This window comes from Pelobates fuscus, chromosome 10 (genome assembly GCF_036172605.1).
Source record: "Pelobates fuscus isolate aPelFus1 chromosome 10, aPelFus1.pri, whole genome shotgun sequence".
NCBI lineage: Eukaryota > Metazoa > Chordata > Amphibia > Anura > Pelobatidae > Pelobates > Pelobates fuscus.
In genome coordinates this window covers 121,930,439-121,945,322 of record NC_086326.1, presented here as the reverse complement: position 1 = coordinate 121,945,322, position 14,884 = coordinate 121,930,439, and the positions used below count along the sequence as shown (strand labels likewise).

General features: G+C 40.6%; 1 protein-coding gene across 1 annotated transcript; it reads right to left on the bottom strand.

Moving 5' to 3' along the window:
- Positions 1-3,960: 3,960 nt before the first annotated feature.
- Positions 3,961-14,685, bottom strand: LOC134575291 (DPY30 domain-containing protein 1-like). The gene is made up of 5 exons (XM_063434552.1): positions 14,625-14,685; positions 12,757-12,905; positions 6,769-6,891; positions 4,949-5,056; positions 3,961-4,468 (listed from the first exon to the last, which is right to left on the bottom strand). Exons 2-5 carry the CDS (start codon positions 12,901-12,903, stop codon positions 4,154-4,156), a joined length of 693 nt encoding a protein of 230 aa, XP_063290622.1. The 5' UTR covers positions 12,904-12,905; positions 14,625-14,685; the 3' UTR covers positions 3,961-4,153.
- Positions 14,686-14,884: the final 199 nt, after the last annotated feature.

The window sequence follows — 14,884 nt, the reverse complement described above, 5'->3', positions numbered from 1 at the left end:
TGTTTAAGTGGTTTGAATCAGTTGTGCACCCTTTTACGCCACCCACCGGCATCCTGCTTCTCCGGGATGGACACTGCTGTTAGGGGGTATGGATTTACTTGAAAGATGAAAAGCGAGAGATTTAGCATAAGGTATGTGTTTTCTGATAGCTATATCCTGTGAATTTCCCTCCAGCACCATCTCTGCTAGACAAATAAAGCTAGGGAGGTACAATGTCCTCCCCCCCCCCCCGGCCCCCTATTTTAGTGTTATCTGCCAATAATATTCTATAATTAGGCCCATCATAATTGTCAGCACCAGGCCCAATAGGCTCTTAATCTGGCCCTGAGAACGACAAATGCATTGACTTGAAGGGATATATTTTATGAAATACAATTAATAAGAAAGAGAGGGTAGGTGCATGCAGTTGATACAGGCCTGAACGCTATCTGCTATCCCTACTCACATCTACTGAGTCTTAATGTTACGTACCATAACTCCACATGCCCTGTAACCATACGCAGTAAGTTCCCTAGCCCTCTACCTTAAATATCCTACTATCTGCAATATCTTGGCTTTTTACACACAGTTGCCTAGAAAAGATCATTAACTTGTTGTCTATCCATTATTCTTTCCTCTACTCCTTCCTGTCTCACCTTGTTTTAAGCTGATGTTAACTCTCTTAATTATTTTCCTCATACTTAATGATCTCTTCCCCTCTTTTTCACTGCTCTCCCCAACAAGAGGATTCTAAACAACTACCTTAATTTGTAAGATGCTGAGTTAACTTATGTACTACAGAGCAGCGGTGTTGCAGGGCGTCATGCAGAGTCATTCCACGGCGGGTTCACTGGGTTGGGTGGACATGAAGGCGCTTCCGGGGATCATCCCTTACAGTAATACTGTGGCCACCAGCACTTACAGAAAACAGACACCGAACATGTTCCCTACCATGAAACTAATGTTCCAAATATGAGACAACCTCCTGAGGGCACATGAATTGAATTACCACTTCCTGAAACTCCGATTCAATTTGTGCCGCGGCTGCATCTTGCAGCCGCTTAGTAGATAGCTCCCTAATACCGTGGGAATTAGGGAGTTATCTACTAAAAGGCTGAAAGATCTAAATTGGTCTTTCAGTCGCATTTACTAATACTAAGTAAAGATTAGTAAATGAACTGCTCCTACTCGCTATACCACGAGTAGGGTAATGCCTGTGGCTGCTCACTGTAAAAAAAATGTTTTAACCTATTGGCCCCCACCACTGAACGGTGGGTGGAGGCCATAATGGACAATCGGGGGGGGGGGGGGACCTACTGTCCTCCCCCTGGCCCACACCCCTGCGCGGTGGGGCCATAAATTACAATGGGCAGTGTGTGGGGGCCCTAAATATACAATGGGGGGGGCCTACTGATCTCCCCCTGGCCCCCACCCCCATCAAAGGTGACTAGGGGTCCCCAAGCCCCTAGTCACCTACCCCCCTCTCCCTAAAAAATAGTGAGGGGGGAATAAAATAACTAACCTGTAAAGAAAAATTAAACCATTTAACGTCTTCTTTTTCTAAAATCTTAATTTTTTAGCCCCAAAAAAGGCCAAATAAAAAACCACCATACCCGTCGAACTTAAAATAAGATAAAAAAAACCTGAGCGCAAAAAAAAAAACAGAAGAAAAAGAAAAAACCCGAGCGCAAAAAAAAGAATCCATCTTCACCAATGGAGGGCTCCGCGCTGACTGAGCTCTGCAGGGTGGGGGAAGCCTTGCCCCACCCTGCAATTAGGCTACGAACACTCTGATTGGCTGGTTTAAGCCAATCAGAGTGCTCTTTGTCATTTTACACAGCGTGGGAAAAATCCAAAGAACTTTCCCACACTGTGTAAAATGACACAGAGCACTCTGATTGGGTGGCTTGAAATCCATCCAATCAGAGTGCTTTGTGTCATTTTACACAGCGTGGGAAAGTTCTCTGGACATACCGCAAGTAGGGGCATTCGGGAGATTGTAATCTCCCTTATGCTATTATGGGGGTCATATTGACCCCCATAGAGTGAGGGGGTACATGGGGGGTTTAGGAAGAGGCGGGAGCACTGCTCCCTGACGCTTCTATATTTACATATTACAAGGAGGGAGCTGCGTGCCGGTAGCTCCCTCCTTGTAATAAACTGCACGAACAAACTAACACTTATACACAGTGTTTGTTTGTTCGTCTGAAATATCCATTGATTCATTCGTCTTTCTGACGAATGAATGAATAGATGAAATTCCCGTTCGCATGTCCAAGTGTTTCATTGGGCATGTGCGGGAATTTCACAGAGCTATCTAGTGTGGGCAGATGACGTGTCCCACAGGGACTTCATCTACCCACACAAAGATGGCGGCGCCCTGAATATAGATCGGGGCAGAAAATAAAGAATACAAAATAGGTAATGTGGGGAGCTTAGGGGCATTTGGGGTGACTAAGGGGTCAAGATTTAGTGGAGTCGGGAGGGGGGTTAAAAAAAACGTGATTCGGCCATGACAGTGCCGCTTTAACCCCTTAAGGACACATGACATGTGTGACATGTCATGATTCCCTTTTATTCCTGAAGTTTGGTCCTTAAGGGGTTAAATTGGAAACAACCAATAATGCCATCTATCACAAGTCTTGTTGAAAAATTGAATTTAAATTACACGCTGGAATGCACAGGTGCATTCACTGTGACACAGAGGCACAAAGTGGATGAAATTTGGCAACCATGGATTGACTGGATAATCATCTGGCTACCGCAATAGGTGGGAGAGGAAAACATTTTTTTTTATCAGACACAAACCTCATCATGATGATGGTTGCATTGGGGTGATGGGTTGGATGGCATGATTACTGCCCTAACTGACAACAATGTTCACAGAGACCTTGTGCCCAACGGTTAGTTTTTAGTTAGTTTCTAGTTTTTACACTGTTTCCACATTCTTTCCTTATACTATTGCAATATTATCTTTCTGTATATATTAATATTAAGTGGCAATGTACTGTATGGCTAAGCAACATTTTCTGTTTGGAATGGTCCACTGCGCTGGAACCTCACAACAGTATTGCCCATCCTTGAAAACCAATAAAATACAAGTGAAAAAACAAAACCATTGTGAGTGACACTTTGTTTAAATGTGTGAAATACTTTAGGCACATTAAAGGTGCATGCTGTTATGTGTCACTGTATGTTTAGCGTGTGATGTTGTGTAGAGCTTCAGTCACAGTGAGCCCCAGAAGCACACATGTTCATTTTGTGAACATAGTGTGCAAAACATCTACAGCCCACTCCCTTTGCGTGTTGATACATACATGTATATGCAGAATTCAAAATCTTTGTGTGTGTGTTTTATAGTATGTGACAATATTTATATAATGTGTGTGAGGTGTGTCACTATCTGCATGTATAGCATATGTTTGGTTAGACATTGTGAGAACCAAAGGAAAACACATGATCATAAGCGCCTATAGCTACTGTGATTCTACCTTTGAGTTCATGCACAAAGTGAGCTTTGTAAAGGAAAATGCAAAAGGTTATAGAGCCACAAACGTGGCGATTGTTACATTTCATTAGTTTGTAAAGTACTATTCATTTTACATTATATTAAAAACTAGAAAAACAACCATTTTATTGAAAGATCACAAACTCTGATAATTGGTAGGACACGTTAAATGTCTCTATGGTACTAAAAGTAGTTCTGCAATTATTTCAGTATTGTTCAAGTGTATTCAACTATTTTCTGAGAAACAAACATCTTAAGGTTGCCTCCAACATTACTATTTAATATTTTGGATCGTTAATGGACGCATGATAAACATACACTGCAAAATTATACAGATTATAAGTAGCAATTGGATATTTGTAGTCATTTATGTTAAATATACAGGTCCCTAATGGCATCCTTAACTTGCTAGGCATTTATGCTAGGGTATATATTTGGTCAAGTAAAATATAATAAAATACTAAAAAGAAAAATGTGAATACATGAAACTTTATTAAATTGACGCAGACACACATTCAAGGGCAAATCTTCAGAAATCCTGAGTAGTCACTAAGAAATTGGATATTACTCTAAATGAAGTCCCCAAACATGTATATCAATTTTGAGACCAGTTCAACAAATGACATGATTGAGCAGACTAATTTTCACAATTGAGGTTCTCAAAGTTTACATGGTTTGTTCTCCGATGCTAGAATATGACTGTTCTTGAGGGGTGTCTTGATTTTCAGATTCCTTTTCAGTTTGGATGTCAGAATTCGTAGGCTGCACTGTATTTCCCAAAATATCTCCATCCTTTTGAGAAGGTTCCATCTCTCCCTGATTTTCCTCCATTCTAAAAGTTGCATATCCTTCCACTTCCTTTGTTTCATGGCCCTGACTGTTTATTAACTGATCATCAGTTTCCTTTAGAGGTGGATTCTCCAATGACTCTCCTGTGTTTTCAACCTCAGACGATATCTCCAGGCTGGTCAGTTTAGCACCCTTAATACATGTGGAATGAAGGAAATTTATTGTTTACAGTTGCTGCTGTATATCTTATATGAATTAGTATGCAGAGTAGACACATGTCCAACCAGTACACACCTAATGATCTTCAAAAGAAAAGAGCTTTGAATTCCTTTCAGCAGATCGATTAAACATTAATAACCACAAGAAGAAGGAAATGCTTATAGATACTCCGTGATTTTTTAATTATTACAACTAATTACTCCATTGATTAAGGCATCTGTAGTCTACATGATATTATGAACAAAACAGATTGGAGGAAACAATTTATTTTCTTCAACCTTTGGTCAGTATTTAAATAGGTTAAGCATTTAACAAAATAAGGAACGTTTACTAATGGATCGGTAGAATCACTGTTCTTGATATGTACAGGTATAAAAAATAGATGTTTAATGTATTTTATGTCTCTCTTTTTTTTTTATATATGGTTGGAACTATTTTTACCCAGATACTTACAGAAGACAACGATTCGTCTGTCTCTTGCACAGTTGGCAGATGTGGTGCTCCAAACTTCTCCGTAAGTTCTGCTAGTGTCTTTTGGGGATATTGCTCTGAAATCATATTCTGCCAATAGATTGTAAATCATAATTTTTCTATGTGATTCAGTAAAATACAATGTGCTGCTAAATAAGCTGATTTTGATTAAAAAATATATATATATAAAATGGTGTGCTTCAATTAAATAGAAAATAAAAGGTTACAAATCTTTATGGAAATTTTGGGGGTGATATATTACCAATTTTTAATGTAAATTAAATAAAATAAAAATGTCAAAAGCACACATTATTTTAAGAAATTATGTTGACTATTCATTCTGCAAAAATAGTGCAACTGTTTTAGTTGTAAAAGGTTTTTAAATAAATAAATAAAAGTGTTTAGCTAATATACCCCAATAAAAACATGCATGCGTTTAATTATGGATTGCTTCATTGCAGGTATATGTAAACAGATTACAAAATCTACAGATTTCTTATCTGAAGCCTTTGCAAGTCATCCTCTTCTTCCCTTATCCAGACTTTCTGTAGCTGTCCACCACATACTTCCCAATGCAGCTCAACAACAAGTCTTTATAAGGTAGGCACTCTGAGCAATCACCTGCGTCTTGAGTTTAGATCCACCAAGCTAAACAACCAGAAAGAAACAGGACAGGGTGTCTGGTTGACAGCCAGGGGGTATTAGAAGATTAATTTATAAACGTACCAAATTCTATTGAATTCTGCACTTTTTTTTTAGATTTACAAAAAGATAACCCACTTTTCACACATAAAGCATTTCAGCAAGTGCTTGAGGTGTTTTTAGCGTTTCTTTAAAATTACATGCCAAACAACAAAATTAAAGGGACACTCAGGGAAGCCTGCCTCTTTAGCCACACCCCGTCACTCCAGAAAAATCCTCACTACATTCTTATCTTGTTTGGGAATGCTGTGTTAAACCTGCCCATTCTGAGAACTGGCAATACGTGCTTTGTGCTATTCCTGCCTTGCTATTTCTCTAGTAAGGAATTGACCCTTACTAAGTGAGTTGGATCCAATTAGACTCTTGACAGCAGTGGAGATTTGTTCATCCAAGCTGCGCACATGGTTAGGGTATTATCCACGCACAAGTTACATGAATTATACCACATTAGCTGAGGAACAGATACATCATTGATTCACTATTTTTAAAAATGCATATGCATTTTTAAATTCCTTCTAAAAAGAGATTGATAGATCTAATTACACCACATGTGGCATGTTAGTGCAAGTTAGGCTGTATGAAAGAGAAATCTGTTGTAGAATATATTACCATTCCATAACCATGGTTTGTACAGATTGTGTTGGCAAATTCACTTGTTCATTGCAGTTATTTAGCGAGGAAGAGTATTATATTGGACCAGTTAGCACAAATCTGAGCTGCCTATAGTTTCACTGTCAATCATTATAACAGTTTTATACATGTTAGGATTCAGTTGAGACGTTTGTATCTCAGAGGAGCAAAATTCAGTGGCTACCCCCCTATTACTAATTACATAGCTCTCTTCTTAATAGTGCTCATTCTTTGGTACGTGGTTCCCTTAAAGCTTCAAAGAAGAACAGCAACTTGTGTTTTAGAAGAGTCATGCAAATCATGTGACAATTAGTTAAAATTAACCAACACTACTCTAGCACAGAGATAATGTAGTAATGTAACATTTACATTCACCACCAATGGTAACACATCAGCAGAGGTCATTCTAAGCTGTAATCCCACAACACATTCACTCCAGCAATACACTATATGGTCTTTTTGGTCCTCACCCTCTGTTGTTCTTCAATTTTCTGCTGGATAAGAATCTCCTCTTGTTTGAGTTTTTCAGCCATTTCTATCTCCATGCGTGCCTCCTCTTTTTCTCTTTCCAATTCCTCTCTTTCCAGTTTCCTCTTCAAATAAACAAAAATTAGTGATATAAGAGATTTTTGCAAATAAATACTGACCTCTTAGAGTCCATCTTTTATATGATCTGGTCCTCTTCCGGTGCCATCATTCTGGAAGTGATAGAGCTACACAAACAATAATTACATGCCCAATCATACAAATTAGGGAATTATTGAGCATATGATTATTTATGATATCAAGTGATTTTTTTTCAGTCATGCACTGAGGACAAGAGTCAGCTATTTTGATATGCACCTGAGCTGCTTCACAGGACAGCATGAGCAACAAGGTGAAACTTCGTTGCCTAGTTTTGGCCACTTGATAGAGGCACAGTAATGTGGCAGGTCTGAGCCATAAAGACGTCACATTTCAAATTGGTGAGGTGCCAGACTGGACTCATGGATTTGTTTATGCCCCTAAATGTTTAACAAATAGGAATATGCCTATATAACACTACTACCACCAAAATATGTGGGCGATCCATATATAAGGAGTAAACCACAGACATTTTTCTATTAATGAGTGAAATCAATAGGTCATGTTAAGGCTAAATTAGAATATTCCAAGTGTAATGCAGAGTTTAGACACAAGATGCCGTCAAAGGATTACTTTTAAAGGACCACTATAGGCATCCAGACCACTTCAGCTCAATGAAGTGGTCTGGGTGCAAAGTCCCCCTAGTTTTGAAACTGCTATATTTACACTGCAGGGTTAATCCAGCCTCTAGTGGCTGTCTTCTTGACAGCCACTAGAGACCGCTTCCACGATTTACAAATCAAACTTATCTGACGCTGGATGTTCTCAAGGAGTCCAGAGTCCAATAAGATCCCTATGGGCGGGATTGAATGCGCATGCGCCTCTGGCCGCACATGCACATTCTGCTCCACTAGGGAGGTGACGTCGGCGGGGGAGGAGATGTCACCAGCACTGAGGGAACCCGGCGCTGGATTAACCCCTTCAGCGCCGAGGGAGGGGGGACTCTCCAAGAGCCTATAGTGCCAGGAAAACTGGTTTGTTTTCTGAGCACTATAGGATCTCTTTAACTGTCTTTAAAAGTAACCATGCTTCATTTTAGAATACCTCAAAAAAAAAAAAAAAATACTATATATATATATATATATATATATATATATAAAATTTTATTTTTTAATGCAGATGACTCTACATTCAGACTTTTAGTTAAAAAATTAAATATAATCCTGAGGTCATCAGGAATAAAAATAACAAATAAAATAACTAGTTTTCCCAGTGGCGAGGCTGGTTTAGTAGCAGGAGTTGGAGTGGTGCCTGTCACAATGTGGCAATGTAATTATAAGGGCTTTTCTACCTATTCTTCTTGTTTATTTCACATACATACACTCAGGCATGGGCGAATAAATGAGTAGATCACTGTTTTCCTTCTACAGAAATAGTCAGGAAATAGGGAAGAGTCAGAAGTGCTGCAAGTCAATGTAGGTCTCAGCACAATCACATCCTGGAGTACTGAGGTATCACATATTGGCAGGACCATTTTTTTCATGTGGAGTGGAATGACTGCAGCTCTTCTGCCTGTCAGGGTAGCACCTTTCTTATCTATTTTTTTTTTTTACTTTTCCCTTGGGTGTTAGAGGGATGACTAGATTTACAAATGTGACTGGGCAGTATGTTCTCTGAAGATGGATTGTGAAATATATTTCATACACTTATCAATATCTCTACGCAAGGATTAATTAGTATAGGCTGCCTGGCTGTGTACTATATGATTCTGACCTCTAAGAGCTAGGTATTTATTTTTGGTTTCTGTGTGTATGCTCTATAGAGACTCATCAGATTGGTTCACCAATAAATATTATTAAACATTAAATAGTGTGGGAAAAGGGTCTATGAGAACATCCTTACCTTCTATTATATGAACTGCCTACAACAAGTACGTTATGGTTTTAAATGTTCCTTTGACTTTATAAAATTTATTTTTATTACTTTTAACCCCTTAAGGACCAAACTTCTGGAATACAAGGGAATCATGACATGTCACACATGTCATGTGTCCTTAAGGGGTTAAAGACATTTTGAAATGAAAAGAACAACCACTACTCGCCTTATTTGGTGAAAAATATCTTTCACATTATATTATATGCCCCTCGTGATTTTCATTGCAAATACCCAGGTGCAGGATAAATCCAAACGTGACATAGTACACATTAACCAAAGGAATAGGAGCACTCATGTTAATTTAAAGCGGCACTGTCATGCCAAACTTACTTTTCCCAAATCGCTTCCTCTTCTCTTTCTCTCTCAGGATCTGTTTTTCTTTTTTTCCTATGTAATCTAGTTTTCTTTAAACACAAGACAAAGAAGGGACTACTTTGTCTTATGTATTTTTTCTATGCTTAACCCACTCTGACCCGCTTCCTGGCAGTCAGAGAAATCTTACCACAATACTTACCCTTTCCTCCATTATCTCGCGATGCCTGCTTTCAGTATTTCCGAACTTCCAGTCATTTTGACAGGATGCCGGCGAAACTACCGAATTTCGTCCTAACAGAATGAGAACAGTTTCTTCATTCATGTTAGGACGACATTCGGTACTTTTAGTTTGGTTTGAAATTTCATTCAAATGAATGAAATTCCAATCTGTGCTGCAGCTGCATCTTGCATCCCACGGTATCAGGGAGCTATCTACCAAAAGGCTGAAAGACCAATATTGGTCTTTCAGCCAACTTTACTAATACTAAGTAAAGATTATAGGGGAACTAAAAGACAATAGGGGGGAGGACCTGTTGCTTCCCCTGACATAGGGTTCCCCTAAGCCCCCATCCATGGGCGACGGGTGGGGGCTAAATGTAAAAATACCCCCGACCCCCTGGGTGACTAGGGGTCCCCAAGACCCTAGTCAGCACCCCCCCAAATGAAATTAAATAACGCCCTACTTACCCCCCTCACCATAAAAATAGTGAGGGGGGGGCGAGGCCCGACCGCCATGCTGCCCGGTCGCGGGTGGAAGAGGCTCCTGTAAAACGTATTCTCCAGGGGCAAAATACCTAAGCTTCCTACCTACATTGGAGCCCAGGAGGTACCCCAAGTATCCAGAAAGCTGCTGGTGGCGCTGCGGTTCCCGAGATCGGCAGTTTTGGAGCCCCTGGGGGCGATACGAGGCTTTGGGGCCTGCGGCCTGTGAAGGTGAAGATCGGGACGGACGGCCGCCGTCCTGTATATGAGCCAGACAGCCGTGCAGCGATCTTGTGATGTGCCTCACGGGCCCCGCTCCTCCCCCTTGGGCCGGGGGGGTTATCCCGGACCCCACTGGGGGTAATACCGCCTAACATCGGCCCCACACCAGGCCTACCCAGCACAGAGCACCAGGAGCCCGAGCGACAAAATGGCGGCAAAGTAACTGAAGCTGACCTAAACAACTTCACTCACCTGCGGGCGGCCTTATAAGTGAGACTGCAGCTCTAGCCCACTTGACCTCCCGGGCATGGAGTCCTCTGAGGTAAACCCTCTCACCATGGCCCAATGCCTGGACACGCTGCCTGCCCCAGGACCGTTGTTGGTTATGAGGGGACAGGACGGAGGGCGCAGGTAGCGGTTCCATGAAGTACAGGGGGCTGGCAGCGTGGTGCTTCCAGACCACACAGCATGAATCTGCTGAAGGTCACTGTGTGGAGGCAGGAGCGGACCGGTTTGCAGGCGTACCCCTGGGAGCCTCGGATGGGCGGACAGCACAGATCAGTCAGCACACCTCGGCAACCTCCACTCTTGGGGATCTAACAGAGAAGGATTCATACAAGAGGAGATTGCTGAACCTACACTCACTAGATGCAAATGAGCCTGAAAGTTTTATTTTGCTTTTGGCCTGTTGCCTTGTATTTTATTGTTTCGTTGTCTTACCAATGCTCAAGCCAGTTAAAGGGGTAACTATACTGCAGTGATAGGCAGAGACCCTAGCTTACCATACTTGTAATACCCAGCATTAATGATACATCATCCCCACTGTACCCCGAGCAGAGAACCCCCACTGACTAAGCTTATCAGTAAGGGGTTAACTATATCTTGGCGGTTGGTTTACAGGTCTCTGTTCCCACATGTAGAGCTTATATTAACTTTCTTTATCCTTTAAGGCAACACCGCATAACGCAGAACTACCCCTCCCCACGTGGCCACCGGCGGCATGGGGGGATAGACGCGGACGGCATCCTCACCCACTTAATCTTGCATCTATTCCCCAATGCAGTAATGCCCCCTCCTGTCGGGGATAGCCTGAGGTGTGTGCCCCTATACAGCCTGTTGGACAACACTATTGATAATGGATTCCATTAGCTATAGAACCTTGAAAGATATACATGTCTTGTGAATCTGTGTTACAAATAAGCTCTTCTGCTTGTTCCACTAAGCTAGGAAATATTTAATAAGGGGCAAACACTCTTGCCATAGATAACCCCGCATGCATGGGTAGACCGATACTGTTGTGGCACTTGACAAACCACTGCTACCCGTTTAAGCCTGTTGCTCCTCTGCAACATATGCAATTATTCATGCCAATGCATACTCTGAATATTCTTGAACCAGCTGGATTATTTTGCTTAAAGCTACATTTATTACACGGACATAATCTCTCAACGACTAGCTCGATAATATAATATAATATAAAATTGTGCCGTCTATTCGCATGCCATGTCAATCTCCTGTTCATAACAAGCCTGCAGCCGCTGTTGTGGCACTGCAAGATTAAATGTTATTTGTTTTTTCATATGCAAAAAAAAAAATTAAGAATAAAAAAAAAATAGTGAGGGGGAGACAATAAAACTAAATACCTGTAAATAAATAAAATCATACTAACCATTAGAAGTCATACTAACCATTCTTTCTTCTAAAACCTTCTTTTTTCAGCCCCCAAAAAGGCCAAATAAAAATCCATAATTCCTGTTGAACTTATAAATGAAAAACAAAACAAAAAACAGAGCACAAAATAATGTCTAACTATGTCCACCATTATTTATTTGAATAGGTGCCCCACAATGGGGCACTTTATTGGAGGGGATGTTTTGTTGTTTTTTTTATTATTTTTACAACAGTAAGCAGCCACAGGCTGTTTAGTAGACATGCCCCTACTCACTGCATAGCTCTTAGGGGCATTTGGGAGATATTAATCTCCCTTTTGCTATTATGGGGGTCATATTGACCCCATAGAGTGAAGGAGGACATGGGGGGCTTATGAAGTAGCGGGGAGCAATGCTCCCCGACGCTTCTATTTTTACTTATTACAAGAAGGGAGCTGCACGATGGTAGCTCCCTCCTTGCAATAAACTGAACGAACGAACACCGACATTCGGTGCTTGTTTGTTCTTCTGACATTTCTATTCATTCCTTCTTCATTCTGATGATTGAATAGACTACATTCCCGTCCAAATTTCGGACAATAGCGAATGCCCAAGTGTTTAACTGGGCATGCAGGGGAATTTCACAGTGCAATCTAGTGTGGGCAGAAGATGTGTCCCACAGGGCCTTCATCTGCCCACACAAAGATGGCAGTGTCCAGGACCGGTCACAAAATAAAGTTAAAAAAAAAAGATAATATGGGGGACTTAGGGGCATTTGTGGATGACAAGGGGGGCAATTAGAGGTAGTAGAGTTGGGAGGGAGGGGGGGGGGGGGGAGTTGTCCATGACAGTGCCGCTTTAAACAAAAAATTGTGTGCTCTTATTGTACAAGGTTTTGGTTTCCACTGTCCTCAAGAAGACATCATGGTAGACCAAACCATTGACTTGTATAATAAAGGAACAAGAAGTGTGTTTAAAATGTGTGCATGTCTGTCATTTGGTTAATAGGAAATTATGACTAAACAAAAACTCTCGTGCAAAGATTCCTTGTTGTGAAGAGTTAAACCTTACCTTTTCATACTCATCTAAATTGCTTCTATATTTGTAAATCCATTGTGCTAGATATTGGATGGGATCCATCGGCCTTCTTTCAGCCACTTCTGCTAGTCCTTCTGCCAGGCACTTTCCTATACATTTCTTCAAATATTCAGAATCCATATCTGTGCAGAAAATATCATTTCAGCTCAATAGTATGGTGGACAAATGTTTTTTTTCAATGTGATCATACAATTTTCCATCTGCATTACTTATATGCATAAAATAGTTTACTTCTAACTGTTCTTGTTTTGCATGTTTCCTCAGAAAAGTGGCCATGTGTCTGGGGAGATTTTTGCTCTTAAGAAAATGCTTCAGTTTTTTGAGCCTCAAGCTGTACATTTTCAGTTTTAACAATAGCTTTTAACTCCCATACTACTAGCAAGGTTACTGGATAACAAGAGCACAAATGCAAAGTAAAATGGCCACGTGACAGTGCTTTGGATGCCTACTAATGAAAATTAACATAGTAGGAAACATGAGGCTTGCCCAGTGATTAATAATGGTCAGAGGTACGTCCCAATGAACATCTGCCAATGGTCTGCAGCAATGATGGACATGCATGGAAAGTATCTCTTGACATAATTAGTGACATAACTGGACAAGCCAAGTGTAAGCAAGACCTGCCCTGAGGTGGGCTGCAATTGGCTGTTTTGCAGCTTGTGTTTTATTGAAGGATTAGACAGCAAGAATGTTTGCATTCACGCTACATACCCATAAAGTCTTGATCTGACACTGGGCAATTTGTAGTTATACCATTTAAAGATGAAGCTACATTGACAAATTACAGATTTACCCATTTTAGTTTTCAAACTTGAAATTTTGTTGCCGAGTCTTTATTTATGGGACATTTTACTATTCACGCAGTACAGATTTTTGTACATATGCATACTGTTAGCAAAAGTAGTCAGGCAGAATTACCTTACATAGCATATTTCGAACACTATCATGGGCTGTTTTTTTTCACCAATTTGTTTAAATTATGTGCACAGGCACACACCCAAGGCAATATTGGATGGTGAATTGCTGCAAATTGGGATCTGAAGAGGTCAGGTTTTAACTTACTCCCTTTGCAATATTTGCCCTAGTAAGTGCTCAAATAGAATGTACTTAAATCTCAGTTTTCTGGAAGTGACAGTGCCGCTTTAACCCCTTAAGGACCAAACTTCTGGAATAAAAGGGAATCATGACATGTCAGACATGTCATGTGTCCTTAAGGGGTTAAGTTAACGGGCAAATTAGAGACCTATCCATTTCAAGTTTTTTTAAAATGCTAATTTTGTTGCTGGATCTAGATGGCACATTGGGGCATTTTAGTATTAATGCTATCTGAATTTGAAACAAACTTTAAATGTAAATGTAATTCCAAACAATTCACACTTTAGTGAATAAGCCTGATGGAATTAGTATTGAACTGGAATCTGAATTTCTCCAACTGCTCTCTTCTTTCCTAAATGTTGCCATTCAGATTTCATTTCTCTACAAGTTTTTTTTTTTTTTTTTTTTAACCAAAGTGTGAATTTTAAAGGAGTTCTAGGGGGATTCCCACTATTAGGGCAAAATAGACTCAATTTAAAAAATCTCCACGGCAATAATAATGTTATTTGAGGTATTTCAGCTTAAAATGTTTAATAACGAATCCCAGACAATGTGAGTGTGTGAGCAAGGTGGTATTTCTATAGACAGCCACCATGCAGACCAGATATACCATATCCACACTTCCACCTTACACACCGCCATAGCTCCTGTATTGATACTGTATTGATACATGTCAGGTGGGCAGCACACGGTGTGTTGCGATCTCCATTTAATCTTATTTCTCTCTTTTTTTTCCGGCTTCTTACCTTCTATCGGGATTTCACACTCAGCCTGCGCTGGAAGCGTCCTTTGGTTGCCTAGTGACCTCCCGGAAGTGACGCAGTGTTGTAAGGCGGGGCGCGTGCTGAGTGTGGCAGAACCATGTTAGAGTAAGAAGCGCAGCCAGTGTACCAACAAAATGGCGGCTCCTCACTGCGATAGCGAACACTAGTGTAACTACAGAGACCACGTGCTCTATGTTTATCTTAACCCCTTCTGAACCCCAGCTGTTATGGTACATGTCGGT

Excerpts from the sequence above, each read along its gene's own strand:
- LOC134575291 (XM_063434552.1), bottom strand. The coding sequence starts at position 12,903 with ATGGATTCTGAATATTTGAAGAAATGTATAGGAAAGTGCCTGGCAGAA. Across the intron at positions 6,892-12,756 it reads ATTTAGATGAGTATGAAAAG|AGGAAACTGGAAAGAGAGGA; the intron begins GTAAGGTTTAAC and ends GTTTATTTGAAG. Across the intron at positions 4,469-4,948 it reads CAGACGAATCGTTGTCTTCT|GGTGCTAAACTGACCAGCCT; the intron begins GTAAGTATCTGG and ends ACATGTATTAAG.